Source organism: Pteropus vampyrus, unplaced genomic scaffold, assembly GCF_000151845.1.
Source record: "Pteropus vampyrus isolate Shadow unplaced genomic scaffold, Pvam_2.0 Scaffold3, whole genome shotgun sequence".
In the NCBI taxonomy this organism is placed as follows: domain Eukaryota; kingdom Metazoa; phylum Chordata; class Mammalia; order Chiroptera; family Pteropodidae; genus Pteropus; species Pteropus vampyrus.
The window spans coordinates 6,327,577-6,346,046 of NW_011888784.1; the positions used below are offsets into that span (position 1 = coordinate 6,327,577).

Genomic DNA, 18,470 nt, shown 5'->3' on the forward strand with positions numbered 1-18,470 from the left:
AACAACAAAAAACCAAACAAATTCCAAAACAAAATTTGGAAATGAGTCAGCCTTTCATCAAGCCACCTGTTTTAATAAGCTGTGCCATAATTTTGATGGACATCCCTCTTCTTTTTGTTAGATGTATGAAGAAGTTCGTAAGAGTTTAGAAATGTGCAGCATCGAGAAAGACATTGAGTACTTTGTGAATCAACGAAAAACTGGACAGACTCCACCAGGTGAATAGAGCAGTAGGGTCGGGAGTTTGTTTAAGCAATTCTATTAGTTTTTTTTGTCACGTGTCATTGAGAATGGAAGACATCTGCCTCTTTACATTTTGTTTCTTGATGATTTCTCTAGCACCCATCATGTATGAAAATTTCTACTGCCCCCAGAAGAATGCAGCCCCACCAGGAAAGGCTACAGGGCCTAACTTGGCAAGGTAATAACCAGCTTCCTTTCACATGAGGAAAAATACTATTTTTTTAGTCTTTTTGTTCCCCCAGCTTTATTGAAATATAATAGACAATTAATTGCTCATTTACATTATACGATTCAATCAGTTTTTTTCAATTATAGTCGGCATATAATAATATATTAGTTTCAGTTGTATAGCATATTGATTAAAGATCTATATAACTCATGAATTGGTCACCCCACTAAATCAGGTACCCCTCTGCCTCCTTAGATATTTTTTACAACACTTTTGACTGTTTTACTTATGTTACACTTTATATCTCTGAGACTACTTTGAATCTATCCATTTGTACTTCTTAATCCCTTTGCCCTTTTTTACCATCCCCCCAACCCCTCCTCCCATCTAGTAGCCCTCAAAATATTCTCTGTATCTATGAGTTTGTTTCTGTTTTTGTTGTTGTTGTTTATTTTGTTCGTTAGATTCCACATGTACATGAAATTACACAATATTTGTCTTTCTATCTCTGACTTATTTCATTCAGTGCAATACCCTCGAGGCAATATCTTTTTCCATCCCTTTCCTTTTAGTCTGTGTGTGTCTTTTAATCTGAAGTGAGTCCCTTGTAGGCAGCATAGGTAGGGGTCTTGTTTTCTTATCCATTCAGCTTCTCTATCTTTTGGTTGGAGCACTTCATTCTTTTCCATTTGTGGTACTTGTTGATAGGAAGGTAGTTATTACCATTCTTTATTTCTGTTTTTGATACGTGTTTTTTTTGTTTCTTTTCCTTAAAGAAGTCCCTCTAACATTTCCTATAATACTGGTTTGGTATTGATAAATTCCTTTAGCTTATTTTTGTCTGGGAAGCTCTTTATGTGTCCTTTGACTATAAATGATAGCTTTGCTGGATAAAGTATTCTTGGTTATTGATCTATGTTTTCAACACTTTGAATATTTTGTACCAAGCCCTTCTGTCCTGAAAAGTTTCTTTTGAGCTTCTTTGTAGGTAACTAATTGCTTTTCTCTTGCTGTTTTTAAGATTCTCTTTGTATTTAACCTTGGCATTTTAATTATGATGTGTTTTAGTGTGGACCTCTTTGGGTTCATTTTTTTTGAGACTCTCTGAGCTTCCTGGGGTTGTATGTCTATTTCCTACACCAGCTGAGGGAAGTTTTCCATCATTATTTCTTCAAATATATATTCAACTTCTTGTTCTCCCTCTTCAGGTACCCCTATGACATGGAAGTTGTTACCCTTAATTTTGTCCCATAGCTAATTAAACTATTTTTCTATTCTTGGTTACTTTTTTCTTGCCATTCTGGTTGGGTGTCCTTGGCTTCTCCTTCCTCGATATCGGTGTTTCGATCCTCTTCCTCCACTTTATTGATTCCCTCTAATACACTCTTCATCTCATATAATGTAGTCTTCATTTCTGACTGGTTTCCTTTTATAATTTCCATTTCCATTTTTATGTGTGTGTGTGTGTGTTTTTTATTTCTTTGTTAAAGTTCTCACTGAGTTCATCTACACTTCCCATAAGTTCATTAAGCATCTTTATAACCAGCATTTTGAACTCTGCATCTGTTAGATTGCTTGACTCCATTATTTCTGGATTAGTATGCTGAGTGAAATAAGTCAGACAGAGAAAGATAAATACCATATGATTTCACATATGTGGAATCTAAGAAACAAAAAGAACAAACTAATTGAAAACAGACACAAATATAGAGGACAATCTTGTGACGGCTAGAGGGGCGGAGGTTTGGGGGACTGGGAAAAACGGGTGAAGGGTTAAAGAAGTACATTAGTAGTTGGTAGATGGTCATAGGGATGGGGAGCACGGCATAGGGAATGCAGTCAACAGTAATGTAATGGCTAAGTGGAGAGCCAGAAGAGAGAAAGAACAATTAGGGGGATCGTTTTATAAACTATATAAATGTCTAACCAATGTACTGTATACTTGAAACTAATAATAAAATAAAATAAAAAAGAAAATAATAACTATGTGAGGTGGAGAATATGTCAAAAAAAAAAGAACCACAAAAAACAGTTCATGTGAATTAGCTCCTTTAATCCTCACAGTGAAGTGGGAGCTGTTTGTATTTCCTATTTTACACGTGGAAATGCTGATGTACAAGGAGATCAGGAAATCTCACCTACACAGCTGAGATGTCCCTCCTGCCCATATGGTTTGTGGTGTCAGGGCTCTGTGCTCCTGACCACGGTGCATCCTGCTCCTCAGAATAACAGAATGTCTGCAGTGTAGATTGCAGTAGGTCAGTGCTTCAGACCTTTGGCTTCATCTCCATTTTTCTTGTCTTCCAAAGCAGAAACCAGATATGATTAGAATGCATTATGCTTGTTATATGAAGTAGAAAATTAGAAAAACAAGAACGCATCTGAAAGATTTTTGTTTTCATTTCTTACAGGAGGGGACCTCTCCCAGTCCCTAAAAGTTTACCAGGTATGTCACCGAGAAAGGCCTTTGGAAATGCTTGTCAGGTTTTCCTTAAGGTTGAGTAGCTAGAATGTTTAAATAAAAGGAAAAATGGGAATAAATAGAATTAAATACATAAGAGAATAAGTCTATATTAGAATCTTATTATAATACTATGTGTCACAAAGCAGGATTTGGTAATTGGTGGTCTACTTTATAGCTTAGAGAATTTAGTTCCTGGAGTGCCAAAAGAAACTTTTTATAAGACAGTCTTACTTAAGAAATTATTTCAACTTGGCTGTGAGAACAGCAGAGCTGAGATATAGTTTCCTTTGGATTAAACAGAAATATAATTTATAGAAAGCATAGATGTCTGGAACCGTGTAATTTAATATTATATATATTTTATATTGTCCATAATTGGATCTTTCGCTAGTCACTAGTCTCCTTTTTTCCCTAAATTCTTATGATACCACTGGAAGAACTACACATTTGATCATTTTTTTTAATAGTTATATTTCTTAGATAATTATGAGACCCTTGAGGGCAAGCATTTGTTTTTCCTGTATCATTCACAATACCTAACACAGTACTAAGCATTTAGTAGGTACTCAACAAATATCTATTATTTGTATAAAAGAAAGATATGCCTATCTATGTTCAAGGGATTGAGGGAAGAGACAACTAATGCTGTACTTAGCAGCTTAGCAAAAAATTAGTGACTGAAAAAAAATTTCATGGCTGAAATGACATCTTTGAACAATAAAAGGATTTAAAATTTTTCTTATTGCCTTGTAATTATGACTTGATAATGTCGGACTTATTTTTGTCTATTTTTGAAGATGACTTTACTGTGGGTGCTGCTCTCTGGGCATAGATGAAAAGGGCAAAGAAATCATAATAGTGAATTCCAGAATATTCTCTTGTTTATAGTTATGACTACCATTTGTAGTTTTTATTGCCAGCTATATTTTCTTACTAAAGGGAAGTCACTAGAATCTTTGAGTGGAATGCCTTGATTTGAAAGGGCAAGATCTTATCATGGAAAAATGTTGGATTCATGTTGTTTTGTGCCCCGCCCTTTGCAGATGACCCAGGTTACTCTGTGATTGATAACTACAGTTTGATCTACCAGTAACATCAATGGTAAGAGCCTTTAATCATTTTCATGTGATCAAATTGCATTTAGCCTGGCGATTGTATTTTTGAAGACTTTGATGCTTCTTTATAACACCACTACAAGCAAGCAAGGCCTTGCAACAGGTTGGCACGCCTGTAGGTGTGGTGTTCCTGCAGGATGACTTCTCTGGATCCCACCACTGAAATGGAACTGGAGACCACTCTGTACCTATTTGAATGAGGGTATTTTTCCTTCATTAATTATTCTACAACTCTTGATCTTGCTCTCATTAAACTCTGTAGTGGCTATTACACACCTACACTTAAGGCAATGCTCACAAACAAAACGCACCTGATTCTCACACCTTCATTCCCAAAAAAGGAAAAGTCAGGTAAAAGAAGTGGATAAAAATAAGGCAAATGGTATTACACTCTCCGAACACACAAAGGTATCAAAGGGTCATCTTCCACCAGATTATTACTACTTGGATTCTTGAATCACAAGGATTCCTAGAGCAGGACTATTAAGTCAACTGTGACTGCAAAGATGAGTCTTAAGACTATTACTCTTCGGCATTTGAGTGCTTGTACCATGCCCCGAGTCAGTATCAATCTTCACAAATGTTTAGGAATGCCTCTGAAGCCAAAAGAGCAATACTAAATGAAACTCTTCATAAAGTATAATTCTTTTAACCCAAATGGGCATATCTTGGGGTATGACAATATATGCATAAATGAGCAAAGAAAAGGTCTGAAAGGATGTATTCCCAAACAGGTAATAGTCTTTATTTTTGTTTGTCCATGTGTTCTAATTTGTCTGCATAAACATTTATCACTTCTTTAATTAAAAAGTGTTTTAAAGAGTTGATCCTCTTGCATATTACTGAACGTCATGTGTTCCTGAGAGAGTGATAGGAGAGGTGGGTGGGATGCAGGAAGTCATAATGGAACTCAAATGGCCTCTCTCCCACCCTTCTTGGTTTGGTGTTTGTGACATTTGCTGTCATTTATGAAACAAAACGGGTTTTAAGAGAGTTGTTAAAACCTTCATTGTACCATCTGACTGGAAATCGCTTGGAAGTGAGCACATCAAAACCCTTTAAAAACATCTACTTTGTGACTTATAGCCAATTAGCTAAATAGGATGAAAGCCATGTTGTCTTTGATTCAATAGAAATAATCAGCTAGAATTACTTACATTTAAACACAAATCTTTAAATTGCTTAAGAAGCGTGTTTAATATGTAAGGAATTTTACTGTAAAAGATAATGGAAATTGAAGACATACATACCCCATCCTCAAACTATATATATTAATTTCTTACCTTCAAACAAATGTGGTCTTTACAACCAGTTGTCATTTCTTCTTCATTTCATAAGCCTCCATCTTTCTCGTGGAAAGAGGCAAGACCCATATTAGAGGTAGAGCAGCAACACAAAAATCAATGACGTGGGATTCGAAGGTGAAATTGCTCTCTGGATCATCACAAGGATGATGGCTATGGGCAGGGCAAGAGCAGCTCCAAGAGTATCTTTTTATTTTTAACCATGTTCTCTCCTGCCCTCCCCAGTTTGCATGAATCATATACTCTAGTGGCTTAATAATAGCACATGACCCAACAACTCTAGTTTCTCAGAGCCCGGGAATCTGCTGTTTGAATGCAAGATGCTAAAACCAACACATTTATTCAAGTTGGATCATTTTATTGGGGTTTGTTAGTGTCCGCGCTGTCTCAGTGAATAAGAATTCAACATATACACGTATAATTGAATTTAAGAGAATTTTAAAGAAGGGAGTCTACCTTAGTAACTTAGTTAAGCAACTTATCACAACATCTAAAATAGTTTGACTGAACCTTTGGAATTGAAATTTAAATAAGAAAGTTTAGGAATTTGTGATTTGTCCTGCAATTGTTGATTTTAGCTGCTATTCTTGTTTTTAATTCTAACATGTTTAGGTAAAGATAGATTATAACTTTGGAATTTAAAAATGTGTATCAAAAAATATAAATACATGTATTATTTACTATAAAAAGATGCTATTATCATCACATTCTATTTTTCATCACTTGGAATACCCATTTCTCACCATGTGTTTTCCTTGGCCAAGCAAACACACTTGTCTTCATTGAATAAAATCTCAATGTAAGAGTGGGCTGCTGACATGAATGGTTAATTGAAATAAAATTTCCTTTTTATTTCCTTTTAGAAAACAAAGCTTTTTCCAGCTGGTGCTTCTATGGCATGGAAGGAGGCACTCCAAGCAGCAGAATCTGTAGAAATTATATCAATCATGAAGACTTTGAAATGAACCCTTGCTCTAATTTTTTGATATTTTAAATGTATCATAGACATTTAGTTTACCTTAAGCTTGTTGAGTTCCGCAGTTTCTAAGACAAATTCACAGATTGTCGCAGTTTGAAGAATGATCCTTTCTTAATCAGTTACTAAAGTTGTGACAGCATTGTGTTTCCTACTTGATCCAGGACAGTTTCTGGATTTGGAGCCTTGACTCTTATGGGGTGAAGGCAGGAGTGGCTGTAGAGGAGTCTGAGCCATCAACCTGCAAAGAAGCTCCTTTGGCAGAGGAGCAGCATGCTATGGAATTTCCACAGCAACACACACTCTCAGTGGTACAAGATTTAAAATTATTTCTTCCTTTTGGCCGGAAGACTTAGAGGCCATCTGATCGTACTTTCTCATTTTACAGATGAGAAAAATGAGGCCCAGAAGTGTGAAATCAATTTCCTCACTGTTGTCCCAGCTGATTATGGACAGCCCAGAACTAGAGTGCAAGCTCATCCCATATCACAATTCTTCTAACCCTTCCCAAGGCTGTGATACTTATGTTGAAATGTAAGACACCAAATGTTTTTGCCAGCATCTTTTCAATTGGGAAATTACCAGGGTTTAAATGTCAGATTTATTTTTATATGACTCACTGTGTGTACTGAAGCACTGCATACCACATTTAATCTAATCTAATCTAATCTAATCTAAGCACTGATTGTAAAACATGCCATTATTTTATATACCACTAAGAAAGTTGGGTAGGGGAGAATTCACAATTAATGTGTGGCAGTTAATAGCCAAGCCCATTTGAATTTGAGATTATAACATGTGCAGAAAAAAAAAGTATCCTAGAATCAATGAAATCTGGTATTTTAACTCTATTCCTGAAGAGAATTTTAGAGTTATAAAGCCAGTCCTCAGTCCTGGATTTTCACAGAGATCCTGCCCTTCTAGATCCTGGAATCTTTTAAAGTGTCAGTCTTCCCTTTTCACAGAAATTGGGGTCTTCCTTTTGTCACCCACAAACAGCAAGGAGATTATGTACCTTTCGGGCAACAGTCACACACTGTAAGAAAATGGTTCATTTTAGTTAATAAGTTAAAATATCATGGGACAAAAAAATAAAAATAAAAATAAAATAACACTGGCACTTAGGCTATAAAATTTTGTTACTGCAAAGAGCATATATTTTCCTCTCTTGCTCTATGCAGTAGCTTTCTTAGAACTATGGACAAATTGACTGAAAGAAGATTGATTCTTTCTCCTCTTTTAATATAAGGTGCTACTGAGAGTGGCAGCTTCTTGTCATGACAGGAAGCTTGCTTCAGTTGGATATCCCTTTGAGAAACTGAAGCTTGCAAAGGGCCATTGACTTCCCCAAATTGAAAAGGCTCAGGAAATTTTCCTTCAAACTCAGAACATTCTATTTTTAAGTACTTTATTTATTTTTGGCAGTTCCTCAGGGAATCACTTTTCTCTCTATTTAGTCAGTGTGATTGATGTAAGTGTTTTATGAATTGAAAATATTTTTATTGCTCTTTTAGTTTAATATGAAATAAAATAAAGGTTCTTGGTGATTTGGGATTTATTTTGCATTTTTATGTTAACCACGTCTTTCTCCCAAGTGCTACTTGACCCACTTTTGTCACATTTGCTATTGTTAGACTACGGAAGGACAAACTGCCGGTGAGGGAAGCCACGTGGAGACTGGTGCCTTGCCACTTCCTCCGGGCGCCAGCTGCAAGGTCACTTCCTCAGGGACACACCTTCCCTGCCTCCAGTCTAGGGCGGATCCCACTGCTGTATCCTTCCCCACCCCCACGTTTTCCTCATGGTTACATGATTCACTCTTGAGATTAGACCGTAACTTCCAGGAGAGCAGGACCCCTCTCTATCCTTTTTCCTGCTCTATCCCCAGCGCCTGACACATAGTAGTAAATATGAAAGAATTGGTAGCCTAGAAGAGAACATAAAGAAACCAGTTGAGAGAAAAATAAGGAGTGTAAAGGGAATGAAGCCAGTCAAATTAGTACACTTGTTAAATTTAGTAAATATGAGCTATTTTGCAGACTGTTGGTATCTTAATTTGGGTTCCACCAGAAGCAGACTCAGAGATAAGGATTCGAGTGTAGGTACATTTTCTGGGACATGATCCCAGAAAGCACCAGTGTGGAAGTGAGCCAGAGAAGGGAAGGGAAGTAGAAGAGCGTGCATTATCAAGCTAGTTGCCACAGTGGGCAACTGGAACTTAAGCCTTTTGGGGATTCCTGGGAGACATACCTCAGAGATAGCTCACCTGAGGGCAGGGGCTGGGATAGTCATTCACCAACTCCTGTCAGTCACAGGTCGAGGGCTGCTCCTGTGAGGCATTAATTTTCTGGCATTTGTGGCCTGCTATGAACTCTGACAGAGTGGGTTCTAGTAATCTCTGAGGGCCCTCAGGCAGACGTGGTTCCTGGCAGCTGGAAGTTGGGCTGGTGTGTAAGGAAATGATAGGTACTGACAGCACTGACTCCTGCATGGTTCAGATTAATCTGTGCCCACATGAATTTTTAAAAATCTTTTTCCCAGCTTTATTGAAATATAATAGACAATTAGTTGCTCATATTTACATTGTACAGTTCAATGAGTTTTTTCAATTATAGATGGCATAAAATAATATACCAGTTTCAGTCGTCCAATCTAGTGATCAGAGATCCACATAATTCGCAAAGTGGTCACCCCACTAAATCTAGTGCCCTCTTCCCCTTTACATATTTATTACTTTATTAACCATCTTCTCCATGCTACACTCTACATTTCCATGTCTATTCTGCAACTATCCATTTGTACCTTTTAATCCCTTTGCCTTTTTTCCCCATTCCCTAACCCCCCTCCCAACTAGTGGTTCAAAATAGTCTCTGTATCTGAGTTTATTACTGCTTTTGTTGTTGATTTTGTTCTTTAGATTCCACATGTATGTGAAATTATGCGATATTTGACATTCTCTATCTTTCCCGTTTCATTCAGCACAATACCCTCTAGGTCTATCAAGGCAATATTTTTCTCCATTCCTTTCCTTTTAGTCTGTGCGTGTCTTTTAATCTGAAGTGAGTCTCTTGTAGGCGGCATATGTAGGGGTCTTGTTATCTTATCCATTCGGCTTCCCTAACTTGGTTAGAGCACTTAATTCTTTTCCATTTGAGGTACTTATTGATAGGAATGTAGTTATCACCATTCCTGTTTTTGATACATGTTTTTTCTTCTTAAAGAAGTCCCCCCAACATTTCCTGTTATACTGGCTTGGTGTTGATAACGTTCTTTAGCTTATTTTTGTCTGGGAAGCTCTTTATCTGTCCTTCCACTCTAAATGACAGATTTGCTGGATAAAGTAATCTTGGTTGTAGATGCTGGGTTTTCATCATGTTGAATATTTTATGCCAAGCCCTTCTATCCTGCATGATTTCTTTTGAGAAAATCAGTTGCCAGTCTTAACGGGAGCTCCCTTGTAGGTAACTATATGCTTTTCTCTTGCTGCTTTTAAGATTCTCTCTTTGTACTTAACCTTTGGCATTTTAGTTATGATGTGTCTTGGTGTAGACCTTTTTGGGTTCCTATTTATTGGGATTCTCTGAGCTTCCTGGGGTTGCATGTCTATTTCCTTCACCAGAGAAGGGAAGTTTTCCATCATTATTTCTTCAAATAGCTCTTCAACTTCTTGTTTTCCTTCAGGTACCCCTATGACATGAATATTTTGGCATTATTTAATAGAGTCCCATAGGCTCCTTAAATTATTATAGACTTAGTTTCTTTTTTCTTGCCATTCTGATTGAGTGTCCTTGGTTTCCCCATCCTCTTCTTTATCCACTCTGTTGATTTTCTTTAATATACTCTTCATCTCAGATAATGTGTTCTTCGTTTCTTACTGATTCCCTTTTATTATTTCCATTTCCATTTTTATGTTTTTTTTAATCTCTTTGTTAAAGTACTCACTGAATTCATCTATACTTCCCCTAAGTTCGTTGAGCATTTTTATAACCAGTGTTTTAAACTCTGTATCTGTTAGATTGCTTGATTCCATTATTCCTGGATCTCTGTTCTGTTCTCTCATATAGTTTCTGCTTCTTTGTCTTCCCATTTTGGCTGCCTTTCTGTGTCTGTTTCTATGTACTAAGCAAAGCCCCTAAGTCTCTCAGTCTTATTAGCGTGGCTTTGTATAGTAGATGTCCAGGGGCACAGTCCTTACAGGGGTTCAGCTGCAAGCCAAGTTTAGCCCCAGCCTGTGCCCCTCTGGGGCAACCTTTTAAGATTCAGCATGCAATCCCCAGATGCTGTGCTTATAGTTGTCTCAAGAAACCGCACCAGAAACTGAGGCCAGCTGCCACTAGAGTGAGTCTAGGCTCTGCTCAGCAAGGAGCACCTGACTCGTCAGAGATACACCTGGATGTCTGCCCACATTAATTTTACTCCATCTATGACTGCTTCTTCAAGTCCCAGTTTCCAACACACACACACTAGAAGCTTAGTAGGACAAGCTATAGTCCCTGTTGCTACAAATGGTTCTGAGTTCATGATTGATATTATCTCCATCATCTACCACCCTGTTACGAAGTGAATTGTGTCCCCCCAAATACATATGTTGAAATCCCAATCCTCAGTACCTCAGAATGGAACTATTTTGGGAGAAAGGGCCTTTAAGAAGGTAATTAAGTTGGAATAAGGCTATTAGGAAGAGATACCAGGAGTGAGTGTGCACAAAGGGACAGCCATGTGAAGAGGCATCAAAAGGGCAGCCATCTGCAAGCCAAGGAGAGAGGCCTCCGAGGAAACCAACCCTGTCAGCACCCTGATCTTGGACTTCCAGCCTCCAGAACTACAAGAAAATTAGTTTCAATTCTTTCTTTGTGGTATTTTACTATGGCAGCCCCAGCAAGCTATACACACACATTCTAGGTTCCTTTCACATTTGACTAATCTGCTTGTCTATGTTGCTTGACTGATGGAGTAACCTAGACCCTCATCCTTAAGGGTTATCAGGCTCTTGTCAGACTTTGTTTGCTGAAATTTCCAACTTATTTTTATCACCAAGCATGGTAACACTAAGAGGCACCCCAGTGAAACTCTTGTGTTCCAGATATTCCTCCTTGCCCCCTTTCCTCATGGCAATCACATATGCCTGCTGGGATAGTTGCTCTTTTCTTTGCTTGCTGATCTACTGGTATGAGGACTCCCCAAATGATGAGGCATCAGCCACAGTTTTAGTGGAACCTTTTCTATGTCCCCTGGTAGATGTATCCCTTGCCAGCTAACGGGTGCTCTGGTTCAGCAGAGCCTAACATTGAGGAAATGGTAACTCAAGTTCCCCAAATGGGTCAATGTGAGCTATTGTGGCAGAGGCTACTCTTACCTCCAGGCTTCCAGACTTGTGTTTTCTACCTAGTGGAGTCAGAACATTCTACCATATTGTGGCCATATGTGCATATACTTCATCTTTAAGTATTCCCCAGCCCTGTAAGGTATTCTCATGTTGCTGCACCTTTAAGAGGCTATTCCAATATTTTATCAGGGCTGCAGCTTCTAGGTGTACACACTGGAACCCATGGACATTTGCATATTGTTGTACCATCTTCATTGTAAAGTGAAGCAGCCTTTGGCATAGGATATGCATCAGGAGCTCTCAACAGGGGCAATATTACTCTCAAGAAGGTGAAAATTGGTTTTTGATTGGCAAAACAAATCTTACTCTTTTTATGTATAAAGCACAGATATACATACAGTGCATAATCAGATACAGTATATCTGTGGTATTAAAATTTCATAGGAGTGGTGATTAGAAAAAAATTGTCTAAAAAGGCTCCTTAGGGGAATGGCAGTACTTGAAATACTGGTCTAAGATAATGTTATGTGAAATTTCATAAAGATACATCAGACACTCTATTAGCCTTTAGGTAATGTTGTTGGCTAAGGCACTGCCAGCTGAAAAGGAGAATCTAGGAATCAATCCCAGTAGAGATGAATTCCTGCCCCTTCCAGAGTGGAAGGAGTTTGATGGAATCAATTTGCCACCAAGTGGCTGGTTGGGCTCCTTGAGGGATGGTAACATTTAGGGCTCAGCTTCAGACTCTGGGGCTAATTGGTCAGACATCTAGCAGTAGCCACTAGATCAGGCCTGGTGAGTGGGGGCCCCTATAGAGTTTTCATACTCGTCACCATAGTTATTCTGTTCATGAACCCACTGAGGAAGCACTGGAGTGGCCAAGGACAGAGGCTGGCTAGACTCCATCGGATGAGTTCCCCCACCTGGTTGTTGTGCACCTCCTTTGATAGATACTGTTTTGTGTGCACTGATGTAAGATGCAAAGATTTGCACATTTGTTGCCTATTCGTTTGCTATTCCTCATGATCATCCTCTACTTCTTCCAGTATAGTTACTACTTTCTTTGACCCCATATCTCTTCAGTCTTCTAATATTGTTCCCTGATCAACCAGTCAAGTCACGTGCCACTGCCCAGGAGTCTATGCATATACTTACCTTGGGCTATTCCTTCCTTCACACCAAGTCGATGACCAGCTGTGTTAATTGATACACTGCTCACTGAGAATACTTCTCTTCACTGTTTTTCACGGGCATTCCTAAGTGGGGTTGTAGTGTGGCAGCAGTCCACATACAGACTAACAACAATTAACATATAGAGCTGACTTATTCTTGAACCGAGCCTGAATTGGTTTGTTCTTCTCCATCAGCTGGCTTGAAGGAAACCTCCTATGAGGCCACAGATATGAGCTGAAGGAGAGGCATAAGGGTAACAGAGGAAGGTGATAGAGGTGTCTGCATTGCTTTTGTGATGTATTTGGCTTTCTGGCTTTTAGGATTTGTCCCACCTGATCCAGAAAATACCACTTCCACTGTATGATAGATCGCTGATGTGGTGGCCTGATTCAGTGGGTCTGAAGAAAGCTAAAATAGTTTAGAAGCAACATTATTTCATGTTCATGTTACCTTTATAATTTTAGAAAATTTGTTCTTTAAATGCTGCCACAGAGGCTTTGTTGTTTGTCCCTAGTGACCTGAGCTTGTCATTTTCTTCAGTGTGACAACAACCAACAACCAAATGCTAGTGATGTTGCATAAGCCCTGCCTCCTGAATGTTACCCCAATTTGCCACAGATGAGGCCTCCAATAAATATGATGCTTTACCTCAGAGTTTCTCACCATTTCGCTTCCACAAGCAGTGAGACCCTCATTGTCATCTGTCTGGGAAGGGATCAATTTCCAGAATCCCATCCTGGCATCTGAGTACCATTTCTGATGCCAACTGTCTTAGTGTGAGTTACCCCAAAAGGAGGCAAGGATTTGAGATCAAGTAATTTCTTTAGAAGGTGAATCTGGTGGACTCCAGTAATAAAATGAGAAGTGAAAAGGGGAAGAGAAGGGAGTGAATAAAGAGTATGTCATCAAGCAAGTTTCCACTGTAGGAAACATGATATATCCTACTAGGGATTCTGAGAAATAGCACAGAACACATACCTCAGAGTGTTTCCACCCAGCAAGTGAGGGAGCTGGGCAGTTTGCTAACACTGCTGTAATAAGGTACCACAAACTGGGTGACTTAAATAACAGAAATTTATTGTCTCACAGTTGTGGAGGCTAGAAGTCCAAAATCAAAGGGTCAGCAGGGTTGTTCCTTCTGAGGAATGTGAAGGAAGAATCTTTCCTTGCCTTGTTGATGGCTGTGTTCCTCTGTGTGTCTCTGTGTTCAAATCCCCCCTTTTTATAAGGGCACCAGTTGTACTGGGTGAGGGTCCAACCTTGTGACCTCATTTTGATTTGATTACCTCTGTAAAGACCCTATTTCCAAATAAGGTCACAACCTGGAGTACTGGAGTTTAGGACCTCAACATGTAATTTTGGGGGATAGAATTCAACCTATAACTGTATTTATATGCCAATTCCCATCTGTCATTGGTTGCTTTCATTTCAGGGCAGTGCGTTATTTCCCTGGCACTTTCAGCTTGCCTTACATGTGGCCAAGGAGAGCTCTGAGGTTAAGAGGTGCTAGTGGTTGGAATTTGGGTCTGCATACTCAGACATAAGTGCCCATGGAATATGGACACCAACAGTGTCTGATGCTTTGAAGGTACAAATAATTATTTCTATAACTCATTTAACCTTTTGTTTTTTTTAGTGGGGAAGACTATGATAAGAGGGAAAATAATAGAAAAAAAGAAAAGTTTTATATGTTTTGCTTTTTGTGGAAACCAAAGTCTATTAACAGAAGAGACCCCATCTATACAAGAGTCTTTAAAAAATGTAGGCTGAATATTTTTGGTAATTACTTGCACTGCCAGCTAATTGTCTCAGGAAAATGAAGTAATTTGGTAGTAACATGATTCTTTTATAATTTAAAGAATGCATTTAGTAATCATGAGTGATGAAATAATGCCTTGCACAGAATGATGTACAGGAAGTAATGAACTGTAGAATGAATGACTTCTCGGAATCTTATCAGAGGAGGTTTCACCAACGGGGAGTTACCACCAGATGGCAACAGAGACTCTGGAATATAATTTTGTGAGCAAGTTTAAGAAAGGTCCACCCGGGGTCCTTCCTGAGTTCAGCAACTTTCACTGAACCCCTGTTATGACAAACACTGTTTCAGATGCTGGTTGACTTAGGAATCATGGTCATATTACATTTTGGAACGCCATAATATAATATGTGAATTATACTCCTTTTATTAAATGCCTAGTTCTTATTTTTAGTTGATTGGGATTTTTCTGAGATTAAAAATTATTTTAAATTCTAAAAGCAGCAGTAAAAATTAATATAACCCATTAGAGGAAAATTTGGTAAATATTTACCAAAATTAAAAATGAGAATGTCTCTCTAATCAGCAATTTCACATCTAGGCATCTATCTTATAGAAGTACACATGCACAAAAATATATAAACGTGGTTTATATATAACCATGTTTTATATATAAAAAAAGCATTGTTTTTATTAGTGGAAAATTGGAAACAACTTCATGATCACTAGAAGTCTGTTTGTATAAAGTTATGAAATATTTAATTAATTAAGAAAAAATGATGTAGAGCTGTCTGTTCTTCTAAGGCAATATCTCCAAGATTTATGAATTAAAAGATCACAGGTAATACATACATAGACACTGAGTATTTCAGAGTGTGACATTTGTATATGGGTAGAAAAAGTCTGAAAGGATGCACACTGCGCTGTTAATAATAGTTAACTCTAGGGAGAGGAGTGTTAACTTTTTATTATATACACTTTGATGTTGTTTACACACACATTTAAGAATATTATAATTTAAAACTATTATAGAAAATTTTGAAGGGGAAAAATAAACCCAATACCCAACATTATGACTATTACGAATAATCCAATATCTTTTTTTTTAATGCCTACAGCATCTGGTATTCCTAGGTAGTCTCCCATCCGAGTACTAACCTGGCCCAACCCTGCTTAGCTTCCGAGATCAGAGGAGATTGGGCACGTTCAGGGTGGCATGGCCATAGATAATCCAATATCTTTTAAATAAAATGTTTCTGATGTTCAACTTGGCCCTAGTGTATAAGTACAGAGTATGGTAAACATGGAGAGACTAGGCCTAGCTTCCTATTTTAAAAGTCCATTTATATTATACGACTGCATTGGTTCAAATCCTAGCTCTACCATTTACTAGCTGTTTGGCCTTAGGCAAATAATTCAACCTCTCTGAGCCTTAGTCCTTGTCTATAAAATAAGAACAATAAAATTATTGACTTCGTAGGATTGTTATGAGAATCAAACGAATTATTATGTGAAAAATACTCAGAGCAGATTCTGGCTGATAGTTAGAGCTCAGGAAGTGGTGATTAGTACTGCCCAGGGATCAGTACTAGCAAATCTCTCACTGCTAGTTAGGACAGTAATTAACTCTGCTTGCTGTTGACATGAATTTTTTTAGAGTTACTGCAGAAAGGATTTATATATAGAAAAGACATTTGTCATTATTTCATTTTTTAAATTAATTTTTCAATTATTGAAAATTAATCTTCAATTAATTCAAGTCATACACATTTTAAAATTTAGTTTTTTTTTAAGTCTTCAAGTTATCTTTATAAATCTCGACATTCTTTTTATAAATCTAATACATTTAAATTAAACACTTTCAAGGGGAAACTTTAATGTTTGGCCAACTCAAATTCAATAGACCAAACTTTGTTATACATGGTCCTATATATGACAAATTCCTTTAAAATTTTAAAACTTCAGTATTTATATATTGATTTCTTCTATTGCCTGATATGACCAATAAACCTAACTACTTACACTATTCTAGTATCTAATAAATTCAGTTTATAAAGTATGCCTCCTTTTCCCCATAGGCTTTGATATACTTATTGCAATTTATCTATGCATTGTTTGCTTTCCAACTAAGCTGTAAAGCACAGGAAGTGAAGGTAGGGCCAGTTCTGTTTTGCTAAGTAGTGACTGGCACTTTGAGAACTTTGAAGGCCAAAAGGGATTTGAATTGGTAGAGGCCAGAGAGAGTTTTTCAGATGGGGAGAAATACTAGCTAAAGTTACGGCTAGTAATGGTGGTGTAAAGATTTTGTTTATATTGGTTAAATCTTGCTCATCATAATTTTACATACATTATACACATTTATACATCTCCCCCGCAGGGTATACAAAGAACATGTATATTCTGAGTAGCTTGATAATTTTGTTGTTGTTGAGGGTTTGGAATCAAAACACATGAAATTGTATTTTATATGTTTAATTAGCTCTTCAACAAGATACTATGCAGGCTGCATCTCTTATGTCGTTTTCATTTCTCATGCCATATTCCTGGATTTTTCATTCTAGGGTATGCTACCACTGGGTACATAGTTTTTTGTTTTGTTTTTCTTTGTCTTCCCATACACTCCATCAACTGTCTTACCCCACCATCAGACACAACTCACATTCATTCATCTGACTCATTGCATATTTATTGAGCATATAGTATATACTGGCCACTGTTCTAGAGGTCCTTAGGTTGCCTTATGGAACAAAACAAAGAATTCTGCCTTTGAGGATTTTATATTCTAGCCAGATTGACACCAACATAAAAGCAAATTATATAGTATTTTAAGAGGTACTAAGGGCTTTGGAAAAAAGAAATTGTAGAACTGGGGAAGGGAAATGGGCCTAAGTTTTTCATACCTGGAATTTTTTAAATGAAAGTGTGTAAAATCTGTACTAAGAATATTTTTAAGGGTCTTGTCTTATTGCTTTTTTTCTCTGCCTTCTTTGGGGAAGATGTCTCCTGTCTGAGAATTCATACAGTAATGATAACAACTACCATTTATTAACATATCTGCCGCTACCATTCACGATTAGTCCATTTAATCTTCATTATAACCGAAAAAGCAAGCATCGTTACTCCTCTCACAAAAGAGGAATGTGAAGTGACACCTCGATGAACGTCAAGGTTCTTTCCTTAAGCGCGAAGCAGAGATTTAGGCTAACTGGATCTGGTAATCTAAAAGTCAAAACAAGATTGACAAACTCCTCTCTCCCGATTTTTTTATGCCAACGTGGGTGAGGTGTGCGAACGCACCCCGGGTCCAAATTGAGTGAGGCTCAGCAGGACCGGGGTGACTGATACGACCTGTCAGTCCGGAGAGCCGCTGTCCCGGCCCAATATAACCCCACGGGGCGGAGCCAAGAGCCTGCCTTGTCCATGCCAGGGGGCGGGGCCTGAACGGAAGGAGGCGGGGCCACTATCCTCCAGTGAAAAGGCTTCTTGGCGTGGTTTGTCCTACGCTGCAGCCCGTAGAGGCTCCGAGTTTCCGCCCCTTCTCCGGGAGTGCTAGAAAATCGATCATGTGACAGTCCGGAGGCTGGAACTGGGCAGATTGTCGGAAGCGCAGGGTTTTGACCAAAACAAACGGCGACGGTGACGCCGTGGGGTCTATGGCTGAGGCGGTGAGACCTACGCGCCGGGCCAAGGCCAAGGCCAGCCGGACTAAAACCAAGGTGAGGCTACCCGGCTCCCCTCGTCCTCCTTCCCTCCGAGGCCCTGGCTGGTGCAGAGGCTCTGTCTCCCTTTTCCTCTTTTGGGCCCCAACCCCTGAGCCCTCCGCATCCTCTGTCCCGCCTCCCCATATTTGATCCCACCACCTATTGACTCTAGCCTTGTTCCTCCTCCACATTTCCCTGCCAGACTTTGTCAGGATCCCAAAATTTTTCTCCCATTTTTGA

The 18,470-nt window shown here is 38.4% G+C and overlaps 2 protein-coding genes and 1 pseudogene across 3 annotated transcripts in view; 2 read left to right on the forward strand and 1 right to left on the reverse strand.

Moving 5' to 3' along the window:
* PSTPIP2 (proline-serine-threonine phosphatase interacting protein 2) overlaps window positions 1-7,668 on the forward strand; it is an 85,106-nt gene extending 77,438 nt beyond the window's left edge. The window contains exons 12-14 of the mRNA XM_023532051.1: window positions 2,824-2,858; window positions 3,920-3,977; window positions 6,660-7,668. Coding sequence (XP_023387819.1) covers window positions 2,824-2,858; window positions 3,920-3,969 — 85 coding nt within the window. The 3' untranslated portion in view covers window positions 3,970-3,977; window positions 6,660-7,668. The remainder of the gene's footprint in view (window positions 1-2,823; window positions 2,859-3,919; window positions 3,978-6,659) is intronic.
* A 7,970-nt stretch (window positions 7,669-15,638) lies between these two features.
* LOC111741908 lies at window positions 15,639-15,757 on the reverse strand (annotated as a pseudogene).
* A 2,329-nt stretch (window positions 15,758-18,086) lies between these two features.
* Window positions 18,087-18,470, forward strand: part of EPG5 (ectopic P-granules autophagy protein 5 homolog) — an 88,415-nt gene continuing 88,031 nt past the window's right edge. The window contains exon 1 of one of the 2 annotated variants that reach the window (XM_011361199.2): window positions 18,087-18,245. In XM_011361199.2, coding sequence (XP_011359501.1) covers window positions 18,183-18,245 — 63 coding nt within the window. In that variant the 5' untranslated portion in view covers window positions 18,087-18,182. The remainder of the gene's footprint in view (window positions 18,246-18,470) is intronic. The other variant, XM_023531400.1, reaches the window with a different exon arrangement.